This window comes from Aricia agestis, chromosome 7 (assembly GCF_905147365.1).
Source record: "Aricia agestis chromosome 7, ilAriAges1.1, whole genome shotgun sequence".
NCBI lineage: Eukaryota > Metazoa > Arthropoda > Insecta > Lepidoptera > Lycaenidae > Aricia > Aricia agestis.
Window position 1 is genome coordinate 3,533,017 of NC_056412.1, and position 27,546 is coordinate 3,560,562.

General features: G+C 38.4%; 1 protein-coding gene across 1 annotated transcript in view; it reads right to left on the bottom strand.

Annotated features, from left to right (window-relative positions):
- Positions 1 to 574: 574 nt before the first annotated feature.
- The window catches only part of LOC121729024 (calnexin-like), a 35,277-nt gene continuing 8,305 nt past the window's right edge, over positions 575 to 27,546 (bottom strand). Inside the window, exons 8-25 of the mRNA XM_042117406.1 lie at positions 26,184 to 26,326; positions 25,229 to 25,345; positions 24,725 to 24,865; positions 22,902 to 23,024; positions 18,963 to 19,112; positions 17,969 to 18,026; positions 13,548 to 13,648; positions 12,196 to 12,355; positions 11,539 to 11,698; positions 9,718 to 9,812; positions 9,273 to 9,340; positions 8,838 to 8,991; positions 8,108 to 8,265; positions 3,848 to 3,996; positions 3,183 to 3,325; positions 2,706 to 2,856; positions 1,661 to 1,774; positions 575 to 805 (exon numbers count right to left, since the gene is read on the bottom strand). Of these exons, the coding sequence (XP_041973340.1) occupies positions 631 to 805; positions 1,661 to 1,774; positions 2,706 to 2,856; positions 3,183 to 3,325; positions 3,848 to 3,996; positions 8,108 to 8,265; positions 8,838 to 8,991; positions 9,273 to 9,340; positions 9,718 to 9,812; positions 11,539 to 11,698; positions 12,196 to 12,355; positions 13,548 to 13,648; positions 17,969 to 18,026; positions 18,963 to 19,112; positions 22,902 to 23,024; positions 24,725 to 24,865; positions 25,229 to 25,345; positions 26,184 to 26,326 (2,360 nt within the window). The 3' untranslated portion in view covers positions 575 to 630. The remainder of the gene's footprint in view (positions 806 to 1,660; positions 1,775 to 2,705; positions 2,857 to 3,182; positions 3,326 to 3,847; positions 3,997 to 8,107; positions 8,266 to 8,837; positions 8,992 to 9,272; positions 9,341 to 9,717; positions 9,813 to 11,538; positions 11,699 to 12,195; positions 12,356 to 13,547; positions 13,649 to 17,968; positions 18,027 to 18,962; positions 19,113 to 22,901; positions 23,025 to 24,724; positions 24,866 to 25,228; positions 25,346 to 26,183; positions 26,327 to 27,546) is intronic.

Genomic DNA, 27,546 nt, shown 5'->3' on the forward strand with positions numbered 1-27,546 from the left:
TTTAAAATGGCTGCAGTTTCTGAACTCATCGAAAAAATAATAATCAGTCAAGTGCGAGTTGGACTCGCACAAGAAGGGTTCCGTACCGATATAAAGCAAAAATAGGCCAAAAATTGTGTTTTTAGTATGGGAGCCCCCCTTAATTTTTTATTTTATTTTAATATTACTAATAATTATTAAAGAAGACATACAATAGAGGCAGGACTTCGTGAAAATAGCATGTGCCTACCAGCGGTTGCCATTACTGATATAGAGCAAAAAATACCGAAAAAATCACGTTTGTTGTATGGAAGCCACCCTTAAATATTAGTTTTATTTTGTTTTTAGTATTTGTTGTTAAAGCGGCAACCAAAATGCACAATCCGTGAATGATTTTCAGAACTCTAGCTATAGCGGTTCTTGAGTTACAGCCTGGAAACAGACAGACGGACGAACGGACGGACAGATGGACAGACATCGAAGTCTCAGTAATAGGGTCCCGTTTTTACCCTTTGGGTACGGAACCCTAAAAAACGATCTTATTATTTTTTAGTCAGTTTTACCTAATCTAAGATAAATAATGAGACAATATGGATAAAAATAATTTCTGTAAAAAAAATTATTCGGATAAGTACCTAGGAACTTATTACGTTAGAATTGATATCGGCTATAAAAGTTATCTAAGTCAAAATCTCCAAAGTTGGTGTACGTCCAACCCCAGTGTTTGGGGTCGCCGCGCGGGTCTAGCGGCTTGTTGTTAGGCGGCACTGCGGTTCTGTTCACTCGCTCCAACTCCTGCAGTAGACCTAGAAGGATGCCAGGCTCGCTGAAAGCGATAGTATGAGATTTAAAAAAGTATTAAGTAAGTAAGTATATTCATTAACATACATTAATACATCCCCAGAACAGGAAAATAATACATCATAACTTATGAGAATGTATTGCCCATTGCTTTCAAGAAAGCAATGGGTAAGGGGGTCGCGAAATATTTTTTTTCGTACTAAAGGGGGTAAGTACATCATAAAAACTTAAAAATCACTGACTTAAGAGGATTCCACACCGCCGTTTTCCCATACAAACGCTGTCTCCTGTTTCCTCCCTGGATAATGCCGGTAGAGTTATGTTTTTTTTCATGAATATCTATGGCCACTATTAGCATGTTCCTATGTTTTCTTTTTTTTCATAATTTTATTATTAAAAAAGATAAGAACGTCCGAAAACCCAAAAAAATGGCAAGATTTTTCTCTGTGTTCAAACACCCAGAAAACAAAACTGGCTAAAATATACAAAAAAAATAAAACATAGGAACACAGCACAAGCCATGCTTTAATTCTTAATGAAAAAAGTACTTAAATTGGTTAAGTTTTGGAGAAGGAATCAGCGGACAACGAATCGAAGATTTTCTGTTCTTTTATTAGAACTTTTGTCGTGTTGTCTCTATCGCGCTCTGCGGTGGGAGACTTGAGATTGGTGAGACAGCAATACATTTTCAAATACCTATTTTCAAATTCTCTCGCCCCTGGTGTATCCTCTTAAAGGGTGGTCCGATTTTGATCTACGTACTTTTTTTGTTAGAAAGCCGACATGATCGAGAGCAATATAGTTTCAGATTTAAAAAATTCTTGAAGTCAAAGGCACAAATCTTTGAGTCTAGGCTAAAAAAAATAAGTCTATGACTTACCTATCAGCTAGGTTGTTCAACTCGCACGGATCCGCTTCTATGTCGAACAGACACGGCGCCTCAAGCGGCCGACAAGGCGTTACCGCCCCACTACATTGCACTGTCGCCTCTTCTCTAAAACCAAACATAATATTAATAAAGGAAGACGTTTTTACCCTGACCGATTTTCACTCTTTATAATATAAAGTTTTGAGCCACAATTCACCGTTTAGACCAGTAACTCCCAAAGTGGTCCATGTGGACCCCCAGGGGTCCATGCGAGACTAGACGGGGGTCTATGCTGGCCCTGACAAAAATGGGGGTCCACAATAATTTGTAGGAGGCGGTCCATTAAATTAATTTGGTTATCACTGAATAACTTTTGTGTAGGCTTGATTTTTCTTTATTAGAAAGCATAACCCTGCCTTATCAACGTACCACTTTTCTGAATTATCACTTAAGTGATATCATAGACGTGCCATCAAATAATATTTTTCCTTGCAATCCAGACGAGTATATTTAAAAATATTATAATGCCTCTAGTCTAACTTGGCGCTTTTGTAGAATAATCACTACAGTGCGACAAGGCTTTAAGATTTAAATGAACGGGGGTGGTGGCGCTTTTCGTAAAGGAGAACTGTCAAAAACTGTCATAAATGACGTTTTTGTATGATGGCAGCGTTAGTTCCTTTTTTCGCCACGTTCATTTAAAGCCTTGTCGAGCTGTACAATAATGTTCAAGTGATCAGTAGCGTGCTCAAAATTTTAAGTCGCGTGGCATTGGTTCGCCATCTCTGACATAGGTGCATAATTTATTGAAAAGCACAGCGACTGTTAAGTCCTTAATCCCCATAAGGCCCAAGTGGGCCTTATGGGGATTAAGGAGTTAAAATAATAGCAAGTTAAAGGCAAGCGCTAACGAACACGTTATTAAAAACCTGTCAATATAATCAAACAACTTGCTCGGCTTTACACCCAGAATGTGTTACCCACAAACATTGTGGACTATCAAATGAGTGCGAATAAGAGTATGAGACCAATTTATTAAGGCCATATTTCACCTCACCTCAGTTGCAGTATTTTCTGTATGTCTGGCAAGAGGCCAAGCTGCGTTATGGCCTGTCCAGCGGGTGAGGTCGCCAGCGAGGCCACGTCATAAGCCCCCTCCCTACCGCTGGGGCCGTACCATCCGTCCCAGTTGCCGTTGTAGTTTGTACCTGAAAGGCAAGGAAAAATATTAGATGTTGTCTGTGAACAGCACAGAAACTTGCACATATGGAACGATTTACCACGATTGAAACGTAATATTTCGGGGTACATCGGAGAGTTGTACAGAGATTACGACCAGTGCAGTGTGCTTAGTCATAGATCGCATTCGCTGGGTTCGAGTTTCGACAGCGAAGTTGAGTACTTCGCAAAATATAGCGAATTTCTGGGTAGAAACATTGACAAATTTAACCGATCAGCGGGATCCGAACCCACGATTTTAACGTCTGTGCGCCAACTAAACCACAGAGTTCATCAAACTGTTATATTGTCCCACCTTTATGCAGCTTCCACTTGCCGACAGTGATGGCGGCACTGGCAAACTCGTCATCTATGTTATGCACCAGCGTCGTCCGCCGCGACTCACAATCGCGCGACAGCGCCGCCCACTGGTCTAGCCCGTCCAGCCCGGGTATGGTGCTGACAGGCCAAATAATGTAAGTGTCATATTTGTGTGGATATAGATAGGGTATGTGCGATGGTCACAGCACAGCTCAGCCCTTATTATGTAAAGAAAAAGGGGAAAAAGGGAATGCACTTTGAAGTGTTTGCAAAAAAAGACCCTGTCAATTTATACTGGTGAGGAGCAATTTCTAGAAAGTATTCGTATGTGGCAAACTTAAGAAAAGTGTGTTTGAAAATATTGTTTAATATTTTAAATCAATATACTATCAGAGAAGTTGATTCCTAGGCAGATGGGGGACCTACGTAGTTTGGTCGCGTTACGTCAAACCCAACCGACCGATTCGAACCGTTTGATCCGACCAAATGACGTTGGTCTGTCAACTGCCTAGGAATCAATTTCCTCGATGGTACATGAGGAAGAAAGAGCTGAAAATCGGCTCTTTACTTGATTTATCGTACACTATTACTTTGGAGTTTGAAGAAATTGTTTATAATATTTTCTTTCCTAAATTGTTTCGTATGTAGATCCCTACTAACCTGACGTCATAGCCGGCGGCGTTTAACAGGGTTGGCAGCCAATCCACTATGTGCACCCTCTGGCGAGCGACCCGCGCCGGCCTCTCCAGCAGAGGACTAAACACCAGCCCCGCGCCGCGCACGCCGCCCTCCCAGAGTGTGTTCTTCACCTGGAATACACTATTGATGTATGCAATGCGACAGCAATTTGACAGCGAAAATTGTAGGTACTATCAGAGAAGTTGATTCCTAGGCAGATGGCGGACTTAAGAGGATACACCAGGGGCTAGAGAAATGAAAAAAAAGTACGTGTAATAATGTAATATCTATAGCTGTCTCCCTTACCTCAAGCCTATACCGCAGAACGCGATAGAGACAACTGCAGAAAATCAACGATTCGCTGTCCCCTGATTCCTTCTCCAAAACTTAACCGATTTAAGTACTTTTTTCATTAAAGATTAAAGAAAGGCTTGAGCTGTGTATGTGTTCCTATGTTTTGTTTTTTTTTTTTGTATAATCTAGCCAAATCTGTTTTCTGGATGTTTGAACACAGCGGAAAATCTGGCCTTTTTTTGGGTTTTTGAACGTCATATCTTATTTAATAATTAAATTATTAAAAAAAAGAAAACATAGGGACATTGTATTAGTGACCGTTGATATTCAGGAAAAAAATTATAACTCTAATAGCATTATCCAGGGAGGAATCAGGGGACAACGTTTGTATGGAATTATTATTTTTAACAAAAAATTAAAACCGACTTCCAAGGTAAAAACAATAATAATATGAACTAAAAAGTATTAAATAACTCTTACTCTATAATAATGCCTTTTTCAGATTAGCCAAATCTGTTTTCTGGATGTTTGAACACAGCGGAAAATCTGGCCTTTTTTTGGGTTTTTGAACGTTCATATCTTATTTAATAATTAAATTATTAAAAAAAAGAAAACATAGGGACATTGTATTAGTGACCGTTGATATTCAGGAAAAAAATTATAACTCTAATAGCATTATCCAGGGAGGAATCAGGGGACAACGTTTGTATGGAATTATTATTTTTAACAAAAAATTAAAACCGACTTCCAAGGTAAAAACAATAATAATATGAACTAAAAAGTAATGAATAACTCTTACTCTATAATAATGCCTTTTTCAGAATTCATCTAAATCTCAACTATTTCTGTACATACTACAGTCTTCATTACTTTGAAGTCGGTACCAGCTAATTTTATCGTGAGTCAATGTCAGAATATCTGAAGCTTTTGGGACTGGTACTGAGACACCTTCGTATGAACTTTCTTTTATTAGTAACATATTATGTTTAAGTTACTAGAAACAACATTTTAACCACTATGAGTCTTTTGATAAATTTCCAGGATTTCCCTCGATTGCTCATAGATCCCATCATCAGCTCACCACTTTCGTAATTATTATACAAAATCAATATGTCCTATACAACAACACAAGAATTTTGAAAATCAGTCCACAAACAGCGAAATAATCACCAAAAACATCTGCTTCGATGCAAAATATCACGAAAAGCATCAATAATTGGGTCATAATATGATGACCCATGGCATAATTATGATTTTAATGATGATGATCAAATAAATTGATGTGTTGGCTTATGCTTTCAGTTCTTTAAACAACGCCGAAATCCCCGAACCCGTATCTATAAGGATTCAAAAGTTCTGTTGGGTACCTTCGGATCCAGAGTATAACCTGATGCGAAATCTTACTTTTTGGTAGCATTTACCTCGAATGCTTCAGAAAAAATTGAAATCACTATATATTTCCATACAAATTTCAAGAAGTCCCCTCGATTCCTCCAGGATCCCATCATCAGATCACCACTTTTGTGAACATGGTACCAAATTTGAGTTAAACCCTATACAACACAAAAAGAATTTTGAAAATCGGATCACAAACGGCTGAGTTATCGTTGAACATACAAAAGAAAAAAAAAAGATACATACAGCCGAACGTATAACCTCCTCCTTTTTGGAAGTCGGTAAAAAAGGGTGGTCTGGACTCCTCTTAAGTAATTTAAATCAAACCCAGCCGAGTGCCGAGTCGACCGATCACAATTAACATTGAATTGACATAAGCCGACCAAATGACGTAGCTGTCCGTCAACTGCCTAGGAACCAATTTCCTCGATGGTACAATAACTGCTGTCAAATAGAAATTTCGTATACGAAATGACTGGAAATGACAGACGGCAGAAGATATTATATATAGTTATACTTACCTATTAATTTGTTAACTCTTGACTTCTTGTCGCTATTATTATATGTTTTTTTTTTCAGTATGTAAATAATTTCGTGTTTAGTTTAGTAGCGCTGTGAAGCCACTCATTGGCCTCTGCAGAAAATCAGTGCAGCGGGCTTGCTTGCTGCGTTTGCTGAGCTGGGGCCAATTTTTGGTGTCACACAGCATTGTAGTCATTAATTTTATAATATTATAGTCGAACTGTATACTTATATTATGATGTATTGTGTGATGCTAAAAATAAATCCATTCTTATTCTTATATTATACAATTTTGGCCCGTAGCACTGCTGTCGCATAATCTATATTATAAAGCGGAAGAGTTTGTTAGTTTGTTTGTTTGTTTGAACGCGCTAATCTCAGAAACTACTGGTCCGATTTGAAAAATCTTTTAGTGTTAGATAGCCCATTTATCGAGGAAGGCTATAGGCTATATTTTATCACGCTAATACTAATAGGAGCGAAGAAATAGAGGAAAGTGTGGAAAAAACGGTGGGAAATTATTTGAAAGGGTTTATTTGAACGCTCTAATCTCAGGAACTACTAGTCCGATTTGAAAAATTCTTTCAATGTTAGATAGCCTATTTATCGAGAAAGGCTATATGCTATATTTTGTTGCGCTAAGGCTAATAGGAGAGAAGAAATAGAGGAAGTGTGGGAAAAACGGGAGAAATTATTTGAAAGGGCTTATTTGAACGCGTTAATCTCAGGAACTACTGGTCCGATTTGAAAAATTCTTTCAGTATTAGATAGCCCATTTATCAAGAAAGGCTATAGGCTATATTTTATCACGCTAAGACTAATAGGAACTAAGAAATAGAGGAAAATGTGGAAAAAAACGGCGCAAATTATTTGAAAAGGCTTATCTCACGAACTACTGGAGCAATTTTTCTGTTATTTGGCATAGGTAAGAAGTAGATCACGTGAAGGCACATAGGCTATTTTTTGTGGACTAATTTGTCTGTGAATTATCTAATTTACGGGCGAAGCTGCGCGGAACGTTATATTTCGCGTGGTCACTACATCACGCGTAAACGGCTGAAATTTGGTATAAAGATACTTTGAGTCCCGAAAAAAACATAGGATACATTTTGTCCCGGAAAAAATACTGTTTACTGCACAATATACTTTTATGATTTGCCTGTAAACTATTCAATCTATTTTAATGGAATTTGGTATGGAGATACTATGAGTCTCGAGAAAGGACAAGGAATACTAATTTTATCCCGGAAAATGTACGGTTCCCGCACAATAAGCTTTTATGATTATCGCCTAAAGTCTAAACTATTCAATCTATTTTGATGAAATTTGGTATTGCAATACTTTCAGTCTCGGGAAAGGACAAGGGATACTTTTTATCCCGGAAAATATACGGTTCCCGCACAATAAACTTTCATGATTCTTGCCTAAACTATTCAATCTATTTTGATGAAATTTGGCATGGAGATTGGAGATACTAATTTGAATCTGGGACAAGGAATGTTTTTTGTCCCGGAAAAATGTGCGATTCCCACACAATATACTTTTCTGATTTGCGCGTAAAAGACTCAATCGATGTACGGGAACAACTATAAAGTCCACGCGGACGAAGTCGCGGGCAACAGCTAGTACATAATATAAATACTTATCAAGTTCTCCAATTACAGCGCATAATAAACCTCAGTGGCGCACGATGCCGAAGTGTTGTAATGTTTGATTGGGACCTGAATGAGTTTGCTTGAGAATTATGATTAAAATGGTGCGAGCGTTGCTGTTGTTGAAACATTTAACGTTGAATATTATGTTGCATAATGCGCTCTAGTGCTGGAATTTGGAAAATAGGGTATGTCATATTTATGTATCTTGCGACAGCAACTTGATAGCGAAAATTGTACAATATATTCTACTGTCGTATACGAAATGACAGACGTCTGCATGACATACCTACAAGACAGACCAGATATTGTGGAATTCTGGCCTGCTTTGCTGTCAATCACTAGTGTGTAGTAGTGATCCACAAGTCACAACACTCACCCCACGTAGCGGGTAGTTGGAGGCGGCGTTGTCGTTGAACCCGTCCGCGGGGCCGCCGTTGTCGGTGCTGAACATCACTATGCTGTTCTCCAGCAGCCCCCGCGCTTGCAGCGCCCGTACCACCTCTCCGATCGACTCGTCCATCTTCGTCAACATCGCTGGAGGAGAATAAAGGGGTCAACAGGGTAAGATCGTAACTTCGGATACAGGTGTTGTTCAAGTTAACGCTGAATGAGTCAGTACATATTCGCCTCCTGGTGCGGTGGCATAATAAATATCGTATTCCACGGTCCAACTTGGTGCAAGGGCACCAAATACTCACCGATTTAGTGTTAACTCGAAATTCGAATTGTTTATGTTCTGATGATGATGATGATGATGCTATGTATTTTGTAACAATGAAATTTCACTTTGTTGTATATTTATAGTGTTTGCGATGAAGTCGTATAGGTACACATTATAGGTAGGTACGCTATTTTAAGCGAGTGGTGTACTATCAGAGAAGTTGATTCATAGGCTATTTGGCTAGCTAGCTTAGCTAGGCTAATTAGGGTAGCCGAAAGATTGCGACTAATATAATTGAATTGACATAACATAACCAAATGTCGCAGGTCCGTCAACTGCCTATGAATAAATTTCCTCGATGGTACATGAAGCGACTCGACCGCTACAATATTCTCCTAGCAAAACACCAGTGCGATAAGTTTCCTACGACAGGGCGTCAACTGACCGGCGAACTTCCGGCGCTGGTAGTGTTGTATGTGTGTGAGGTTGTCGACGACGCGGTCGGGCGCGCGCAGCGGCTCCGCGGGGTTGCCGCTGTGCACGGCGGAGTGCGACACCATCAGGAACAGCGGCGAGGTGCGGTTGTGCGAGTTTATTATCTGAGAACAAATAAAAATAAATACTTACTTAGTTAAAAAAAAAACTTCAAAAAAGGTTATGTGAATTCACCTTTGATCCTGTTATTATTTTAATTACTAAGTACTAATATTATTTATTATCAATCTACTTTAAGTATGATGCCGAAAAAAATCACGAGTTCAACGATTTTGTAACTTGCGAAACCAATGAAATGCAACAGGAAGTTGACAGCAGATATCGTAAATTTGTAGATGCATTGCTGTCGCAAAATGAATCTCATGCGGTAGCAGCGGTACGGTACCTTAACAGCTTCATCTGTATAAATATCAGTAGCGTAGCGCCCGTACAAATCGTAAGCTACTTCGTATCCTGAAAACATTGAAAGGGTCAATTCAGGCCGCAACGTGACGCATAGATATGCAAAAGAAAATAATAAAATATATTAAATATGCATCTATGCGTCGCGTTGCGGACTGAATTGACCCTAAAACAATATTGTAATGTCACAGAACATAAAACAAAACATTTTTTAAAACATCTTGATCTACAAAGTTTATTGCTTCAACTGTATAGGTTTTAGTTTCGGGTTTCTCAAACTTTTTTCAGAAGACCCCTTCGGAGTATTTTTATACTTACCCTTAAGTATTTAACTCCCTACCCTATTGTTATTTATAATAATATTGAAATATGATTATAAAAGTAAGCGTGAAAGTCAAAAGGAAAAACACATTGAGTATACTTTTAACCTCGCCTAAAGTCTGTGCCCCAGGAACCTTTCTCTTCGTTGGTGTGATCATACAAGTCTATTTTGCCAGTCCAAAATCCTAAATGGCTGTCAAATCTGCAATAAAAATAAACATCATGTTAATGGATTGGACACACTTACACTACCGGCCAAAAGTCTTTGCCCACAACATAATTCATTTATTAATAGGTATAACCAAGGAACTATCGGTTTAAATTTGTGCATTTATCACAAGTATACATAACTTAGGCAAAAGGAACCCTAGTCCCTAACATTGCCGTCAAATTAAAAATACATACGTCGAAAAATCGAGGATTTCATCGTGAAAAATATGAATCCACCAGGAGTTTTAGCCATAGCAAACGTGGACGGCCTCGCAAAGTCACAACAGTTGAAGGTAAGCGTAGTGTATTGATCACTAAACGTGATTTATAACGACATAAATAATATTATTATTTTGAAAATAAATTTATTATTTCGATCTGGGGGCTCCAATAGAAAAATGTTGAGAAACTCTGCCCAATGTCGTGACTCATGAAGTATGTTATTAACACTATGTGAATACTGTGATGTTACCACACAAAGGGATTTGTTCCGCATTTAATGTTATATCCATGATAAATCACTAATTTGCATGTGAATTAGTACAAATTCGTTACAGATAGGTACAATTATAGTAGATTGACGGTGCATTCTCCGCGCGTTGACCAGAAAATAAATTCACAAAACAGTATTCGAGATAAAAAAACAAAATGCCAACGAACTAGGGGTCATGTTTTGTTTATTTAAAATCGTAGTTTAAAATCCATTCTTCCATACTTAATGCGGGCTCCACACTCACGGCGCTAAAGCCCGCGAAGGCCGCGAGCCGAGACTCGAGAGTGTGGAGGGTTTCGCGGTTTCGCGTTCGCGCTTCGCGGCTTTCCCCGTCCGGGTGTTAGTTTTTTGGCCGGCGACATTTTGATAAGCACACTTTTATATATAAATGCGAAGATTGCGAGAGTAGAGGGCCGTATATTTTATCCGCGTCGTGTTCATGTGATGGCGCAAGTGAAGGCTTAATAATATTATGTATTATAAATGCGAAAGTGTGTCTGTCTGTCTGTCACCTCTTCACGCCCAAACCGCTGAACCGATTTTGGTGAAACTTGAAAGGTATGTAAATACTTTGTGTCCCGGGAAAAGATATAGGATACTTTTATCCCGGAAAAATGTACGGTTCCCGCGCGCGACATACAAATTTTGGCGCAACGGAGTTGCGGGCGTCATCTAGTTGAATAATAATAGTTCAGAGTACTGCACTGTGACCACCTAAATGCCAACGAACTCGTCGGGGTCAAGTTTTGTTTATAATTTAAATACTTTATGATTTAAAATTAGCACCTTTGCTAGCCTTCTATGATGATCATACATCAAAGAAACAGCATCGATCAGTCGTATTAATAACAGTAAGTAAGTAAGTACTAATTTTATTTATAAGAGGTACCGATATGTACCAAAACTCTTTGCTTCTTTGCTTATGCTGATGAATCAGCATATTCAGTCAAAATTTATTTCAAATAATTATTTCTAGCTAACTCAATTCAGGCAACATTTCGCTCGCCAACGCTCCGTGTCGATATCAAACAAATGAAAAATCCACGGTGACATGGAGCCTGGAGGTTCATATCAATAATGCACTGTATCCCAAGCATAAGATCTTTTGCTGTACATTTTTGCAAGGTCTCTTATAGCCCGCAGATTTTTGACACGCGCATAAATTATATATCCATACGAATAACGATGCCTTTGCCTGAATCACACAAGTTAAAAGCATACCTACCCTCGGCTCATCGGCAAGTATTCCCGTTTATAGCTGCCCAGGTGCCACTTGCCCACCAGGTGCGTGCTGTATCCCAACTCCTTCAGGTACTGAGGCAGCAGTTTCTCTGACAGAGGCAACCCTCGCGGCTCCGACCCGAATATCACGGTGTGTTGCATGCCTGAACGTAAAGAAATTGGATGGACTTAAAAATACAAATATACAAAATGTTAGTGTAAACACCGTTATCTTTGAAACGATCAAATAAACCTGTCAAAATGAACAACTTTTTCTATGAGAACAATGCTGGGAACTCAAAAAAATCCATCTTCACACCCATACAAATTGCTGATCCGGGTATCCGTATGGGTATGTACTATGTAGACGGCATTCTTTTTTAGTTACCAGCATTGTCCACATAGAAAAAGTTGTTCATTTTGACGGGCTCATTTGATGGTTTCAAGGATAACGGTGTTTACACAAACACACTATATAGACGCAGCCGAATTTAAAACCTCCTTTTTTGGAAGCGGTGAAAAATGGAGTCGTAACGGATAATTTCTGAGATAAATCAACCAATATTTCGCAACATAACCTTGGTTCTTGGCACATGAGCATTGACCTAAAATAAAACATTATTAATAGTCTCCGTATATGGGGGTCTTAAATGCGCTTTACCTGTATGTATGGCGTATTTCCCAGTCATGAGTGAGGCCCGGGAGGGGGTACAGATGGGCGTGACGTAGTAGTTGTGCAGGGAGAGGCCTGCTGCCGCCAGCGCGTCGATATTAGGTGTCGGCACCTGGTTCGACCCATGGAAGCCCACGTCGTTCCAGCCCTGTAGACAGTACACACAAGTTGGGTAACTATAAACCTGCGCCCAAAATATGGCCAATTATTCCAAGGATCAATATTCTTTAAATGAAATTGTAAGTTAAATTGTCCACATTACAGCGTAACTGCGCGATTCGGTAGACTAGAGTGTAGACTGTAGTGTGTATTTAGTAAGTATATCTAACTTAGTACTTATTAGTTACCCCTAGCACAGAATACAGATTACTAAATGCCTACCTACTGCTTAACCCCTATTGCGGTTAAAAGTTATCTGCTATTGGAACTACTAATTCCGCAAATCTAGATTAGGTACTTACAGTAAAACCTGTGCAAAAAATTATTAATTTTTATGACTACGAAATACGAGAAAATCAACCATAATATTCATAATAAGATTCAGTGTAAGACGTAAGTGTTTTCCAAACTTATTCATGATTTTTTGAATTATCATAGGTACTTAATATAACCAATCAATGGGAGGTGCATCCAGGGGGTCCGCACAGACCCGCACCCTTTTACTATGCCCGCACTCCGCAGTGCGGTATGCACTATGCACCATGTATGCACCAACACCTTAAAAGTGGGCCACGAAACAAAGGAGTTTGGGAACCTCTGGGAACTGTATGTTAAATTTACTTAATTTGTAAAATTCTTTTTTTATAGTGAAAAGCTACGAATAATAAAAACTATTATTATTCGTAGGTAAAAAGGTATTTCAATGTTTTCGAGTGTTAACCGGAAGATGCCTAATGTTTTCTAGCGAAAGCTAAGACGACAGTCTTACATAATTATTGTACTTACATTGTAATAATTTGTATAGGTAGGTACCTAGTAGGTATCCGTAGTTATACCTACAATAAATAAAATAATATTTAGTACAAAATCTATCTAGTTGTATTTAAAGGAATATGGTTATAGGTACCTAGTAACGATTTTAGATTTAACAATCCTTGACCCAGGTCGAGAATATAACTAATAGGTAAGTCACATCTATGATCTAACAAGTTATTCCTAAGTTCTTACGTTTCAAATCCGCGATACGTGTTAAAAAACCCAAAATAATTTAATTTTCAAAATAATACAATTTAAGCTACCTTCTACACAAGATCCTGTTTAAAAAAATATTATCATAATGAACAAGATTACGGTCTACTTAATTAAAGTATAGGTAAATAACAATTAGCATAAACACTCACCAGGTCATCAGCTATAAATAATATGATGTTCGGTCTGGCTTCAATGTGTAAACACAAAACACACGAGAAAAAAAGTAATGTCCACATCGTGAGGCGGTTACCTTACTAATAAGTTGTGCGTAGGCAGTAGTAAAACGACTAGTGAGGAGCAACGACCGCTGCCCCAGTATACAGATAAATAAATGGTATATCGTTTACTAGTTACGCGCGTGCACTCCTATATACAAATTAATTTCGTCAATGCCTCCCACACCGGTTTCCGTGACAGTAGCTTATTTCATTTAATGATTTAAAAAAGTCAAACTACGAAAGACTGATGCCCAGTTGTGTGCGCAGTACACAATTCGGCACTCTTATCCTACACACTCGTAACCCAGTGGGACGGATAACAGAAATGGATCTTAAATCTGAAACGGATCAAATACTCCCCGAATCGACAATCCTTGTCAGGTGATAAGCCTGCATTGGAAATTGCAACTATTAAAACAACATTATTCTCAAACGAGAATCTAACCCACTACCTCTCGACTTCTGAGCCAAGACTCACGCTCTAAACCACTGGGCTCAGTGCCGGATTTTAAATGTTTTTATAAGTGTAGGCCACTTTATTTCCGCTGCCTCATGTACGAAATCTGGCACCCCCCTTAGGACGCTACCGCCCCTAGGCCGTGGCCTGTACGGCCTATTTATAAATCCAGGGCTGACTGGGCCACGGTGGCTTTAAATTAATTTAGTTGACAGTTGTGAGACCCAACTCTAATAAACACGTTAATTCTTAACATACTTGTCAATAATACGTTTCGTTTAATAGTATGTAGTATCTAGTATCAGCAAGTTGACGAAGCATACCTATCGCCACTGAGGTAATAAGTACTACGTATTATATGTCAGTGCCTATCGCTTGGTAAAAACGAAAATCTTTATTCTTCATGTATTTAGCATAACCGCTGCATTATCCTAAACATGAAAACTGGAAGCATTAAGAGGTAGATTTGTAACTACTCTGGTGATGCACAGCGTCCTAGCCTTAAAGATTATTTTAAAAAAGGTTGAGAAGCCCTGCAATAAACTTTACTTACTATTTGCTTGGCAGTTATGCGTTTACTTAGCAATTAGCTGTAGAGTATTTGAAGTGTCCATGATATAATAATAGATTATTAAACAAATATTTAATAAATATGTAACTAACAAAAAGGTAAGTATTTCAGTAATATTTTTTAGTTATTTATACATTTATTCACCTGACACTATAATATTATAAAATACTGTGTATATTATAAATATGAGGTTTTAGTTTAATCAATCTAAAATCTTCTTTTTATATGGGAATATGGAATACTTAAATAAATAATAATACAATACCGAAAACCCACTAGCAAACGTGGAAGTAAAAAAAATTATAGAATATTGTGAAATAAAAAAATGGCATTTCATTAATGTATTTATTGCTCATACATTCAATACAAATTTCTAGGCATTCAACTACACTCATGAGTCATGACTCTTCACATCTCACCAGATAACTTGGATCATCTACATTTGGTCACAATATTGTAAACTCAAACACCGTACACAAAATATCATATCATTAGAATCCATTTTAGGGTGCGCCCTGACTACTGTGACAGGCACGTGTGTTAGTACTTAGTACTAAAGATGTTTGTGTGTGTGTGTGTGTTTTAACCTTGATTTTATCATGTCACGATGTCCATTACAAGGAAATATCCGCTATCCCATCACAGTCACGCCATATCTGGATTCTGGACCCAAGCCCCAAGGAATCACTAATAAACTCTGGATATTACTAAAGATAAAATGAAGAAAGAAAACAAGAGTTGACAGTATAAATAATCACCACTTCGATGACTATTTAAACTGTCTAGTTTGTTTGCTAGTTGTTTCTAGATTGATTCTTATGTTTTTGGCATAAAGATTCAGTCACAGATAAAAAAAACTCTGAATGGACTGAATGCAGGTCTTAAAGATAACAAAACCACTACCGGAATCCTAAGACACTATTACGGTAAAACATAAGATTGTTATACTATTTATATATCACTATGGATCGTAACATTATCATACTGTATAAAAATACCAAGTGGTAGTACATAAAAACGATTCACTAACAGTAAACTAGCACAGAAACATACATACACAGTATCACGTTCTAGTCAAAAAGTTCTCTGCGAAATATGTAATCATAACACAAAATATAAAACCGCATCAGTAACTAGTAAGCAGTAAATATTACATGAATAAAATAATACAGAACATCATCGCTCAATTCGTACATAATATAATTATAAATACACTCCTTTACTGATAAAATATTTACACAGTGAATAACTGCAATGTGACAAAGACAAGCAATAGTTATACGCTACATATTATATATATTTTTGGTAATAGGGAAAATATACAATTATTTAGATAAATGCATACGGAATTTTCGCTAGCTACCTAATGTGTAAACTTACTAATAAAAATGTTTTATAACTCGAATTATGAATAAGCTATAAAATATCAGTTGGATGACAGAAAAGTATGAGGATACTGTGTAACAAATACGTTTGACGAATATTTTATTAGTAAGCGATTAATACATATTTGAAACAGTTCGCAAATAGTAACAATGCTATAAGTATTATACTTTTACATAATAGCGTTTTTTGTAATAAAACGTGTATTTTATTGAGTAATCTTGAATCGCTATTTCAAAAATGCGTACACTGTACTAACCATTAATTGGACGCTGTTAAGCATTCGTGTTAATCGTGTACTAACCCACAAAAAATACTTATTCATAAGTATTTTTTGTGGGTTAGTACACGATTAACACGAACTGCATTCAAAATTTTACAAAAAAAATATTTTAGGTTAGGACACAAATGCTTAACAGCGTACAAATACGATCGAGACTATTAAAGATCAAAGAAACTGAAGAAATGAAACCATGTCATAAGAGAAGAGAAAAGAATAGTAGTTGCAACTTGCAAGACCTAGAATACGGTTATTACATTTCTTTGGTGGAAAACAGTTTATTATTATTATAATCTGATTAAAGGAAGATTCGTACAAAATATTTGATTGTAGGTGTTATGGAAAATAAGCATAACGAAAAAATTTTTTTCTAATTGATAAACTGTAAAGGACCATTCAAAAATAGAACAGTGAAAAAATTACTCTGATAGATTAAAAACTGTCCGATATCACAATTCAAAACTCACATAAAATAAACGCTCCATACAAAATGTCAGCTAACTGTGACGTCACGCCTAGCTAGTTTGTTAATAGTTTGCATCGCGGGAAGATTTTGTTCGATAGCTATGTTAAATATTGCATTTATGAAAGTGGTCTCATAAAAAAAAATTGTTATAAATTGTATAACTTATCGAATGGTATACAAAAATTAAGGAATTTTATAATAAAATCTTGACTTCTTCTTCTTTTTGATTATGGCTCCTTGTAAAATCGACTTGACTATCCAACTTTGAAGGCTCATAAGTCATAACAAAAAAATTACATAAGTCATGAAGATGACATTTTGGGAATACTTATTTTTTATCGAATGTCTTTATTTTATTTTAAAAATCAGCTATTTTTGACCTTGTCATCCCATTCTAATGCTATCATTTAACCTTTTCTCAACAGATAAAGTTAAAGTTTCGACAACGCGAGCGTTAAACAGCTGTATTTCCATAAATATGTTTTATTTACTTAGTATGAAATTACGATGTAATAGACAGTAAGCTGGCCGAAAATATTTGAATTTTGAATCCTCCTCAATCAGATTGACTATTTTCTAACTTTTACAACACATGCCATGTTATATTGAAAATAAATAAATATATTTCAATTAATCCATTTGAACATCAGTGGCGTATAATATTTAAATAATAATCCTATCATTATAAATATATTATTAATTCGAAAATAGATTGAAATAAAGATTCTACGATAAGAGGAAAAAATTAAAAAATGTACTTAGGTACTCGTGTTTATTAGGTACCTACTTGTATTACGAAACTGGTTTTCACATAATATATTATGAGAATATTTTTCAGGTGGCATTTATTACATAATATTTTTCATTGAAAAAAAAAACATTCTTGACATTTTCGCAAAATTATCCTCATATCGTAGACTCAAAAATTATTAGAACATTCTATATTTTGTATGTGGACACAAACGAATATACCGCGGCTCTCCTGCCGCATGCTGTCCATATAATATTATGCCATGTGGCAAGTTGCCACTTGTGGCAATAGTTAAAGGTGACTCTTGCCACGTGACAATTCTTATTTGCCATGTGACATCCATTACTTAATTGGCAGGTGCTGATTGCCGCTCGTTACATGGCAGTTGCCACACATCAGTGGTCACTTGCCACATGGCTTCCCACTTGCCACGTTACTCCTTGCGCGGTTTCCGTTTCCGCGGCGCGTCGCCAGCGCCCTCCGTTTCCGCGGGTGGAGTTGTCTGAAATCAAATTATTCTATAGTCAAACTGAAATAAGGTGTCTGCAGCGGTCATTGACCTTTTAGGTTGGGTTGCACCAACTAACTTTAACTGTAACTTTAACTACAATGCAAAATGTCAAATCTTTGGTTAAAGGTAAAAATGGACGCCATCAAGATGCCATATTTAACCATAGCCATAGAGCTCGGCAAGGCTTTAAATGCACGTGGCGAAAAAAGGAACTAACGCAGTCATCATACAAAAACGCCATTTTTGATAGTTCTCCTTTAACAGCATCGCCCCCGCCCATGTTCTTATAAAGCCTTGTCGGGCTAGCAACGTCTTCTGTCAAATTCTGTAATCAAAGTTAAGGTTAAAGTTAAGTTAGCCTAACTATAACTTTAACTTTAACCACGGCTCTGGTGCAACCCACCCTTAGTCTAGAAGCTATAGCCTATATTATGAAAAATACTCGCACTGTATTCAGTTTTACTTAATAAAAAATGATCTCTTATAAAAACACAGACTATTAAAGATTCATCGGAAAACCTCTTGGTAACTCTTAAATTGATAATCTCAACTTTTAAAGAATTCAAAGTGATATACTTCATACTGAGTTCTCATCGAAAAACTTGTCATGTATGAAAAATACGATATCGCCCTTAGACTAGAAACATCTGTCACTTCATTATATTTAATCACGGTTTGTATAGCAAACGATGAAATATGACAAGTTTTTTTACCGCTACGGACAGCATACGGCAATACGAAAATAGTTAAAACATATTCGCGTAAGTAGTTTTACACGCTGTTTAGGAACGTCCATTAAGCACTCGCTCTTATTAAAAAAATAGTGCGAAACCTTTATCGGTGTAAAATGCCCAACGCAATTTCTACGCTATATCGCGGGCAACATTTGAACTGTAATTTTATTGTTTCCACACTACGTAAACTTACGTCAGTGGTGTCCGGCTCCGGTTCCTCTAGTCCGGCCTTTCCGGGCCGCTCCGGCTTTTCCTCCGGCCTGTCTTCCGGCTCGTCCTCGTCGGAGTGGGGGTCCGCCTCCGTCATCGCGTCAGTCTTCTTGATGTCAGCATCGATGTCTTGCTGCATTACATATTGGATAATTTTAGTGCAAGGCTCTGCAAAATATAAGCTACTAAAGCTTCGCGTCCACCACCCGGGATCGGAGCGTACGATGCGGACGGAGCGTCGTCATTTATAATTTGTCAGGCGCAGATATGACGTGTCAGTGCGCGCAGTACCATAGAAAAATTTATAAAGGGTAAATATTTCGATCAAGTCACACAAAGCCAATTACTAGCGGCAAATTGCTCTCTCAATTTGACAACAAACTCGATAATCCATACCAACACAGTCTACTTATGTCTACTCACCATTATTATTCATCAGTCTACATTATTAAATGAACCTTTATTTATTAACACAGGGTCAATTCACACCGAAATTGCAGCGCAGCGGCGAGCATATTTTTCAATGTCATAATATGATTTAACTTTATCTTCATTAGGGCGGATTCGACCAAACTGGAGTAAAATTTTACTCGAGTATAACTGTCTCCTAATCTAAGAGTAAGCTGGTTTTGCGTTTTTCCAACTTCTAATCCAAGAATGAGGTAATCCCACCAAAACATTAAATGTAAAAAGGAGCCAAGCAAAATGTTGCATAGTCATGCAATATATCTATCGTAAAAAAAAGAAGATCACATTCAAGCCAAGCCTTCAACTTATTTTGTAATTTAAATCAACATTCAGTGAATTTATCAATAGTTTTCTTTATTTTATAATTATTATAGTGGCTCGGCGTTCGTTCGTTAAAACTCTATCTCTAGGTATATATTCTAGGTCGTAAAATTAATTGATAATAACAGGTAAATACTTCTACACAGTACAAATTCTATGACGATAGCCCAACAACTTTTGAACTTTCAGGAGGTTATTCGTGCATTCATGTTACTTGAGTATTACGACCTATTCCGGATTTTTTTAAACCATAATAATTATACTCCGCAAACAAGGGATACCGCGATATAAATGGAGTGCTACACCATCTATCGAGCGAGTATGGAGTGTACATCGTAATTCGCAGCTCTGATTTCATTTATATTTTAATCGAATTTAATTATCATAGTTTCATTGTTAACTTTGCTAACACTATTTTTCCTTTTGTACTTAAAATAATTATTATGAAGTCGAAACTCATTTTTAATGTTCTTGCAAAGCCACAAACATAAAAAATAAAAATCTTTTCTTTTATTTAATAAAGTTATATTATACTTTTCAGTTTTTAGGCTTCCTTGCCCAAAGGATGAAAACGGGAGCCTATTCCTAATGAGTCTAGACTTCGCTGTCTGTCTGTCGTCCGTCCGTGTGTCACGAGGCTAGATCTCGAGAACCGCATTTTTTTTACAAATTATGTACTTTTGTTGTCGCTATAAAAGCTAATAGTCCAACTAAAATAAAATAAATGATTAATCGGGGGTCTCATACAACATTTTTATACGTGGGAGAGCCATGCTTCGGCACGAATGGGCCGGCTCGACCGGATAAATACCACGTTCTCACAGAAAACCGGCGTGAAACAGCGCTTGCGCTGTGTTTCGCCGAGTGAGTGAGTTTACCGGAGGCCCAATCCCCTTACCCCTACCTTATTCCCTTTCCTACCCTCAACTATTCCCTTCCCTTCCGTTCCCTACCCTCCCCTATTACCCTATTCCCGCTTAAAAGGCCGGCAACGCACTTGCAGCTCTTCTGATGCTGCGAGTGTCCATGGGCGACGGAAGTTGCTTTCCATCAGGTGACCCGTTTGCTCGTTTGCCCCCTTATTTCATAAAAAAAAAAAACACTTTTTTTGCCCTTTTTTGCTTTATATCCATAATGGTAAAAGTAAGGTTTTTGAAAATTTCAGAAAATACTTAATTGTATTTCAACTTTAATAATTAGTAATACAAATTAACGGTACGGAACCCTATGTACGCCAGTCCGACTCGCACTTGGCCAGTTTCATAATTTTTCCTTTCATTGTGGATAACAACCTACCTTGTTGCCAAATTTCAAGGTTCTAAGTCTGCTAGAAGTACCTTAGAATTTTGATGATCAGTCAGTCAGTGAGTGACAAAATGTAGTAACTTTGATCATCCGTAACTATTAAACTATTTATCGAAATGTTATGTAATTTGGAGGTTAAGCTAGTTTTAATACTTGCTCCTAGTCACCGAAATTCTAAATCCCTAGCTTTGTTAACATTGAAGATAAAGGGGGTGTGAAAAAGCCGCGAACCGCTTCGAGAAAAGTATGCTACGGCCGTGCCATTGCTAAAAAGCTTGGCTGGAGCACTGCCGTGCTCCCAGATTACACGGGAGTAAATATTTACACGGGCTATTTTGGTGGAGTAAATATTAAACTGAGAATAGTATCACAACAGTGTTCAACTGTCACGGTCGGTGTCATTGTGAACTATAATTGACATTTTATTTCATACTCTTTGAGTAACTTGGTAAAATGCAAACGATAATACCCTAGAGTAAATAAAAGGAGTAAAATTATTCTCATGTTAGTTACTCGTGTAACTTCAAGTTTGGTCGAATCGGGCCTTATTGTAATACATAGTTGATAGTATCGCTGGAGAATTTACGGTCACGTGATTTTCCAAGTTTCTCAAGCGATCCTATGTATTACAATATTGAAGATAAAGTTTAAAATCATATGACACTGAAAGTGCTCGCCGCTGCGCTGCCATTTCGGTGTAATTTAAAGTACGCACACATTATGTTAGGCTGTATTTTCCACGCTGCGGCGCGACGTAATGTGCGCGTACTTTAGTTTCTTCAACGTCATGGAGGCGGGAGGACATATTAGAGGAGGCCGGGGCCCGGGGGGCATAGTAGGATAATGGGGACCATAATATGAATTTGACAGAACACTATTTTGTTAGAATAGACAAAGAAAGTAGATAAACGTCTAAGGCCGCGTACACACGTTTTCCGAATTTGATGTTCTTATTCGTTTTCTGTATTCGGAATTCCGTAAGACTTGCGCAAACGTTCGTTTTTTTTTTCATACGCAAACGCGCCGTCTTGCAATTGAAACGTACGTGCGGAATCGTTCCTTCCGGCAAGAACCGAACCATACCGAACGTGTGCGGCAGTTATTATATTTTCTACTGAGTCGATGCATTCGATTTCCGAATATGGAAAACGAGTTCGGAAATTGTATGCGAAAAACGTGTGTATGTGGCCAGTCTTAGGGGCGCCATCGATTGCACTTGGCAGTCTGACCAGTGCGAAAGAGGTCTGCTTTGATGACCCATAGTGCTTGTTTAGACAAGGCGGAAATCGCACACCCGTGCAGAAACCGTGCGTTCAAGTGTGAACGTCGTTATACAACGCCTTTGTAATGAGCTGCGAGCGCTAAAAACGCACGGGTCTAAGGGCCTGTCCACATCTCCACGTCACGACGTCGTCGACGTGGAACGGTGCGGTGACGTAGCACGGTACGTTGTCGTGATGTTAAAATTTCCGTCAACGTAACGTAAAATGTAACTCACGATGTAGCAACATTGTACGTCACGATGCTTTGTAAAACTGCTACATTCTTCACTAGGTACTTAGACACAATTACAATACGTATTCTGTTTCTGCTATTGTTAAGAAGACGAAGAGGAAATTTAAAAAAAAAGACGTAAAATGTTGCTACACCGTGACGTGCATTTTCACGTTACGTTGACGTAAATTGTCACGTCAACGTAAATTGTCACGTCAACGTACCGTGTCACGTTACCGCACCGTTTCACGTTGACGACGTCGTGACGTGGAGATGTGGACAGGCCGTAAATCGCGCGGTTCCCGCTGTTTTTGAACTAGCATGGTGTACTCACCGGTTTGGGTCCGCAGCAGCAGTAGGCGACGCTGCCCACGATCACGAAGGAGACCACGATGAGCGCCGCCCACACCCACGGGTTCGCGCCCGCCCACTTCAGCGCCCGCTCGACGACTGACTCCTGCGGGGTTAGCTACTACTAGCAACGCTACACTAGCCTACTACTACGGTTTCTGATGGTTCCAAGTTTTTAATTGAAGTTATCTTAAAATAGCAAGGATAGTAAGAAAAAAAGTCGTAAAATAAGATTGATGTAAAATTAATAGGTTAATTAATAATTACTCCAATCCAATTTGGGCCTTGAGTGCTTTAAAAAATAAAAATAGTAGAAAAAAGTCCTAAAATCCATACTAATATTAAAAATGCGAAAATGCGTCTGTCTGTCTTACTGTCATCTCTTCACGCCCAAACCGCAGAACCGATTTTGCTGAAATTTGGTATGGAGATACTTTGAGTCCCGGGAAAGGACATAGGATACTTTTTATCCCGGAAAATGTACGGTTCCCGTGCGATAAACGAGTTTTGGCGCAACGGAGTTGCGGGCGTCACCTAGTAAGATTAATAAATAGTAATCCCTTAGTCACCAATTTGGGCCTCAATTTGTATTTAAAAAACTTATTTAGAAGTGCTAGTGAACAAATTCACTAGCACTCATGATGGAACATCAAAATAATAACATCAAGAAACCTCAGAAACCGGGCATACAATTTACAATCTCAATTCTCAGTACACAACAAATATTTGTATAGCCTTACAAAGTCGCAACTGCTTATTTCTACCCCCTTAGAAATAAAATATTATATAAAACTATTTTTATTACTAAGGGGTTAGAAATACCTAAAAATTCTTGCGCTCGAAGTACACGATGCCTTATTATGACGACCGGTATTGACGAAGTGAGACTGACGAACTAACATGTTCTACCTTCACACACCCTGTAGCTTTAGCTCGACAAGAAACACCCTGAATAGCTCGACACACACTGTTCTATCAAGGAAGTTGATTCATAGTCAGATGGCAGATGTAATTTATATTATGTCAAACCCAGCCGACCTACCTCGACTTTTATTGAATTGACATATCCCGACTCAATGACATAGGTCTGTTATCTACCTATGAATCAATTTCTTCGATGGTACATCTCTAGCCAGACCCTGTACCTCTCGGAACCGTCGCACGAGGTATACGATGTAGGCTATGACGGGCAGGGAGCAGTATACGCCGTACGCCGCCCACATATCCGCGCGGTAGTTCATCGCACGCAGCGCGCGGCCCCACCACGTGCGCTGTGCGTGCGAGCATTATATTGCGTACGGGCGGGTTGCGGCTAACATGCTTATCAAAGCCTAGTCATTTTAACCGACATCAAAAAAGGTTCTTCAATTTGACCGTATACTTTTTTTATGTTTTCTCGCGGATAACATTGCCGTTAGAGAACGGTATTGATGTTTTTTTTTGTTGGAAAGAGGATACTTCACAGGTGGTCTGATGGTAAAAATATACTGTTTTGTTTCGTTTGCAATTTGAATTTATATTGTAATGCAATTTGAATGTGTAAACATTTGTATCCAAGATTGTAAAAAAGACTATCATTTATGACCTTACATACGTTGTCACTTAATCCTTTGATACAACCATAATAATCATATTTGGCACCAGTGGCGCCCAGTGCAGTGCAGTGCGCAGTGCGAGGCTCCAGGCAGAAGGTCTTATCGAGGTCCAAAAAACACCTTGCAAGGCCCCTGTATGCGCGAGGCCCCGGGCTATTGCCCTGTTCGCCACCCCCTAGGGCCGCCGCTGTCACATTGATCATCAACTCACGGAATCGCTGGTGATCTTGGCACGTTTGAGGGCGTACGTGGTTCTCGCCCACTCCTCGGCGACCCCCACGTCGTCGGTGATGATGAGGTTGTCGAACAACAGCATCGGTGACATCGACCACAGCTCGAAGCCCACGGCGTGCTAGAAAGTCACAAAAAACATGAAGATAAAGATGACACCGCATAGGCGCAGCCAAACTGTTACGCACTTTGGCGATTTGTATTGTTTGGAGATAAAATTTAAATTTATTTTGAAGAAATGAAAAATATTATGCGCCGGTAAAATGGGGCGCCAAAGCCAAACAAACTGCGGCGCCCCTTTTTTAGCACCCTGGGCGCCGACGAAATGATACAAATAAATCATAAAAAAGCCACAATGCGCGGCAGCACGGCTACGCGACACGATTCACGTCAATACTATGGAGCATGTAGTGTCGTGACTCGTGACTCGTGAAGCTCCACTACTTTTTTACTTGTTATAATTGTCAAAGTGTACAATACTCACGACAGGCGTCATGCGGAAGGGGTGGTCGTCCCTGAAGTAGTGGGGGTTGGGTATGCGGCGCGGCGCCCACCGCCCGCGGTAGTTCGGGTTGGAGATCAGCGGAGCGCGCCACGGACCCTGCAATGTCACAATTTTATAATGAGTGATCCCTCTTATAGTTCTTGCAATCTACGAGCGCGTATCCTTTATTTGCAGTTGTCAGTAGCGAGCGAGCTATGTACGCGTGTATAGATATTATCACTCACACAACTAAGGGCGCCGCGCGCTCGCTTATGATAAGACTAAAAAATATATGATTACTATACTAACTAACTACCAACGAAAATTGGTTTGAAAGGGATCTAGCAAGTAGGTTTTTATATGACATAAATGGTAAACCTTTATTTAACTTTCATTAAATCAACTGAAATATAAAAATAAATCAAAAACCTTGTGACTTCATAAAAATAAACCTTATTGCTGCTGCAGAACTAGGGCATCGAGACCGGGTTTTCCCGAAACCCGAAAACCCAGGTTTTAGGGTCACGAAAAAACCCGGGTTTCAGAAATGGATACCCGGGTTTTTTAACTTTTCGGGTTTTTCGTTTTTTTATTATTATTAAAGGGAAGATCTGATTTATAACAGACTAAGTTCAGAAACCCTTCATGGCCGAGTCCAACTCGCACTTGGCTGATTTTATTGTAAGAGTTATCAGGGTAAGTAGAGTAGATCTCTTATTATAGAGTGAGATCTCTTTTAAATCAGCTATTTTTAACAGGGCAGCATGACGCGGGTGCATGTGTACGCGGGTGCTAGAAGGTGTAGAGGGTTTACCTTGTATTTGGGGTTGAGTGTCCCTGCAGTTTAGGTTAAAGGTGTACCTTGGATTTGGGGTTGGGTGTCCCTGCGAGTTTGGTGTATCGTGTTACTTGAATTTGGGGTTGGGTGTCCCCGCCGTTTAGGTGGGGGGTGTACCTTGTATTTGGGGTTGGGTATGGCCGGCGGGCGCCACTCCCCGCAGCCGGGCGCTTCGGCGCAGCGCGGGTTGTCGATGAGCGGCGCCTCCCACGACCCGTCCATTTCCTCGTCCCAGTCGTCAGGCTTCTTGGCTTCCGGATCTGGAGTCCACAATCACAATAAACTCCTGGTTAAAGTTTGACCATAAATAATGTTAAGTTATGTTTGAGATTCGAATTTCGATCAAGACAAGTATAATCCATTCTCAATATTATCACGGACTTCAACCATTAAAAAAAATTTAAATTTAAAGCTAATGAAGTATACAGGAGCGAGAATACCTAAAACCAATCTAAATACCCTGTATCTTGTCCACACACAAGAGGAGAAAGCAGCCCTCACTAATACAGGCTATGGATCGGGAACGGACTCTCGCGTCCTCACAATCCATGAAGCTCAGGGATTAACGAGTCCCTCGGTGATCATCATACAGACCAAGTCCCGAAAGCTGGCAATCCATGACAGCGTTCCTCATGCAGTTGTAGCCATATCCCGGCACACTAACACCTGTGTCTATTACACTGACACTGATGGAGACGCTGTGGCAAGCTTCATAAAAAGAGCCACGGAGGTGTCAACCGAACACATAAGAGATTATAACATAAAAATGGCTATAAAAGACAGGAACGATAACGTCCTAAGCCACATGGCGGGTAGATTCGACACAGAACGATATCTCTTTAACACCCTAGAAACTCCACCCAGCTTGAGTGACCCCTCTCCAAGCCAATGTCACAACATCTAAAGGCAAAGGGTGGAGCAGCATAAAATCTAAGGAAATCGGAAAATGTCGGACCTACTGGCCGCCACACCGACTGGGACCTCACCGTTCAAAACATATTATTATTATTAGTAATTTATAAAACAATAAATATATATTTATTTATTATATGTATAATATATTATAGTCTATTCTACTAAGTATATATATATATATATATATATATATATATATATATATATATATATATATATATATATATATATATATATATATATATATATATATATATATATATATATATATATATATATATATATATATATATATATATATATATATATATATATATATATATATATATATATATATATATATATATATATATATATATATAATGTCCATGGCGTGATGGACCACAATTAATTATTTCAATTATCCTTGGTGCGAAAAATTTAAATAATAAAATAACAAAAAAAGGATATGGACGAACAGTCCATAGACGGCCACAATTTTATAATAAAAAAAAAAAAAAAAAAACCATTAACAAAAAGAGTATAATGCGTGTATGAATGATTTGACATATTTCATGTCAAAAAC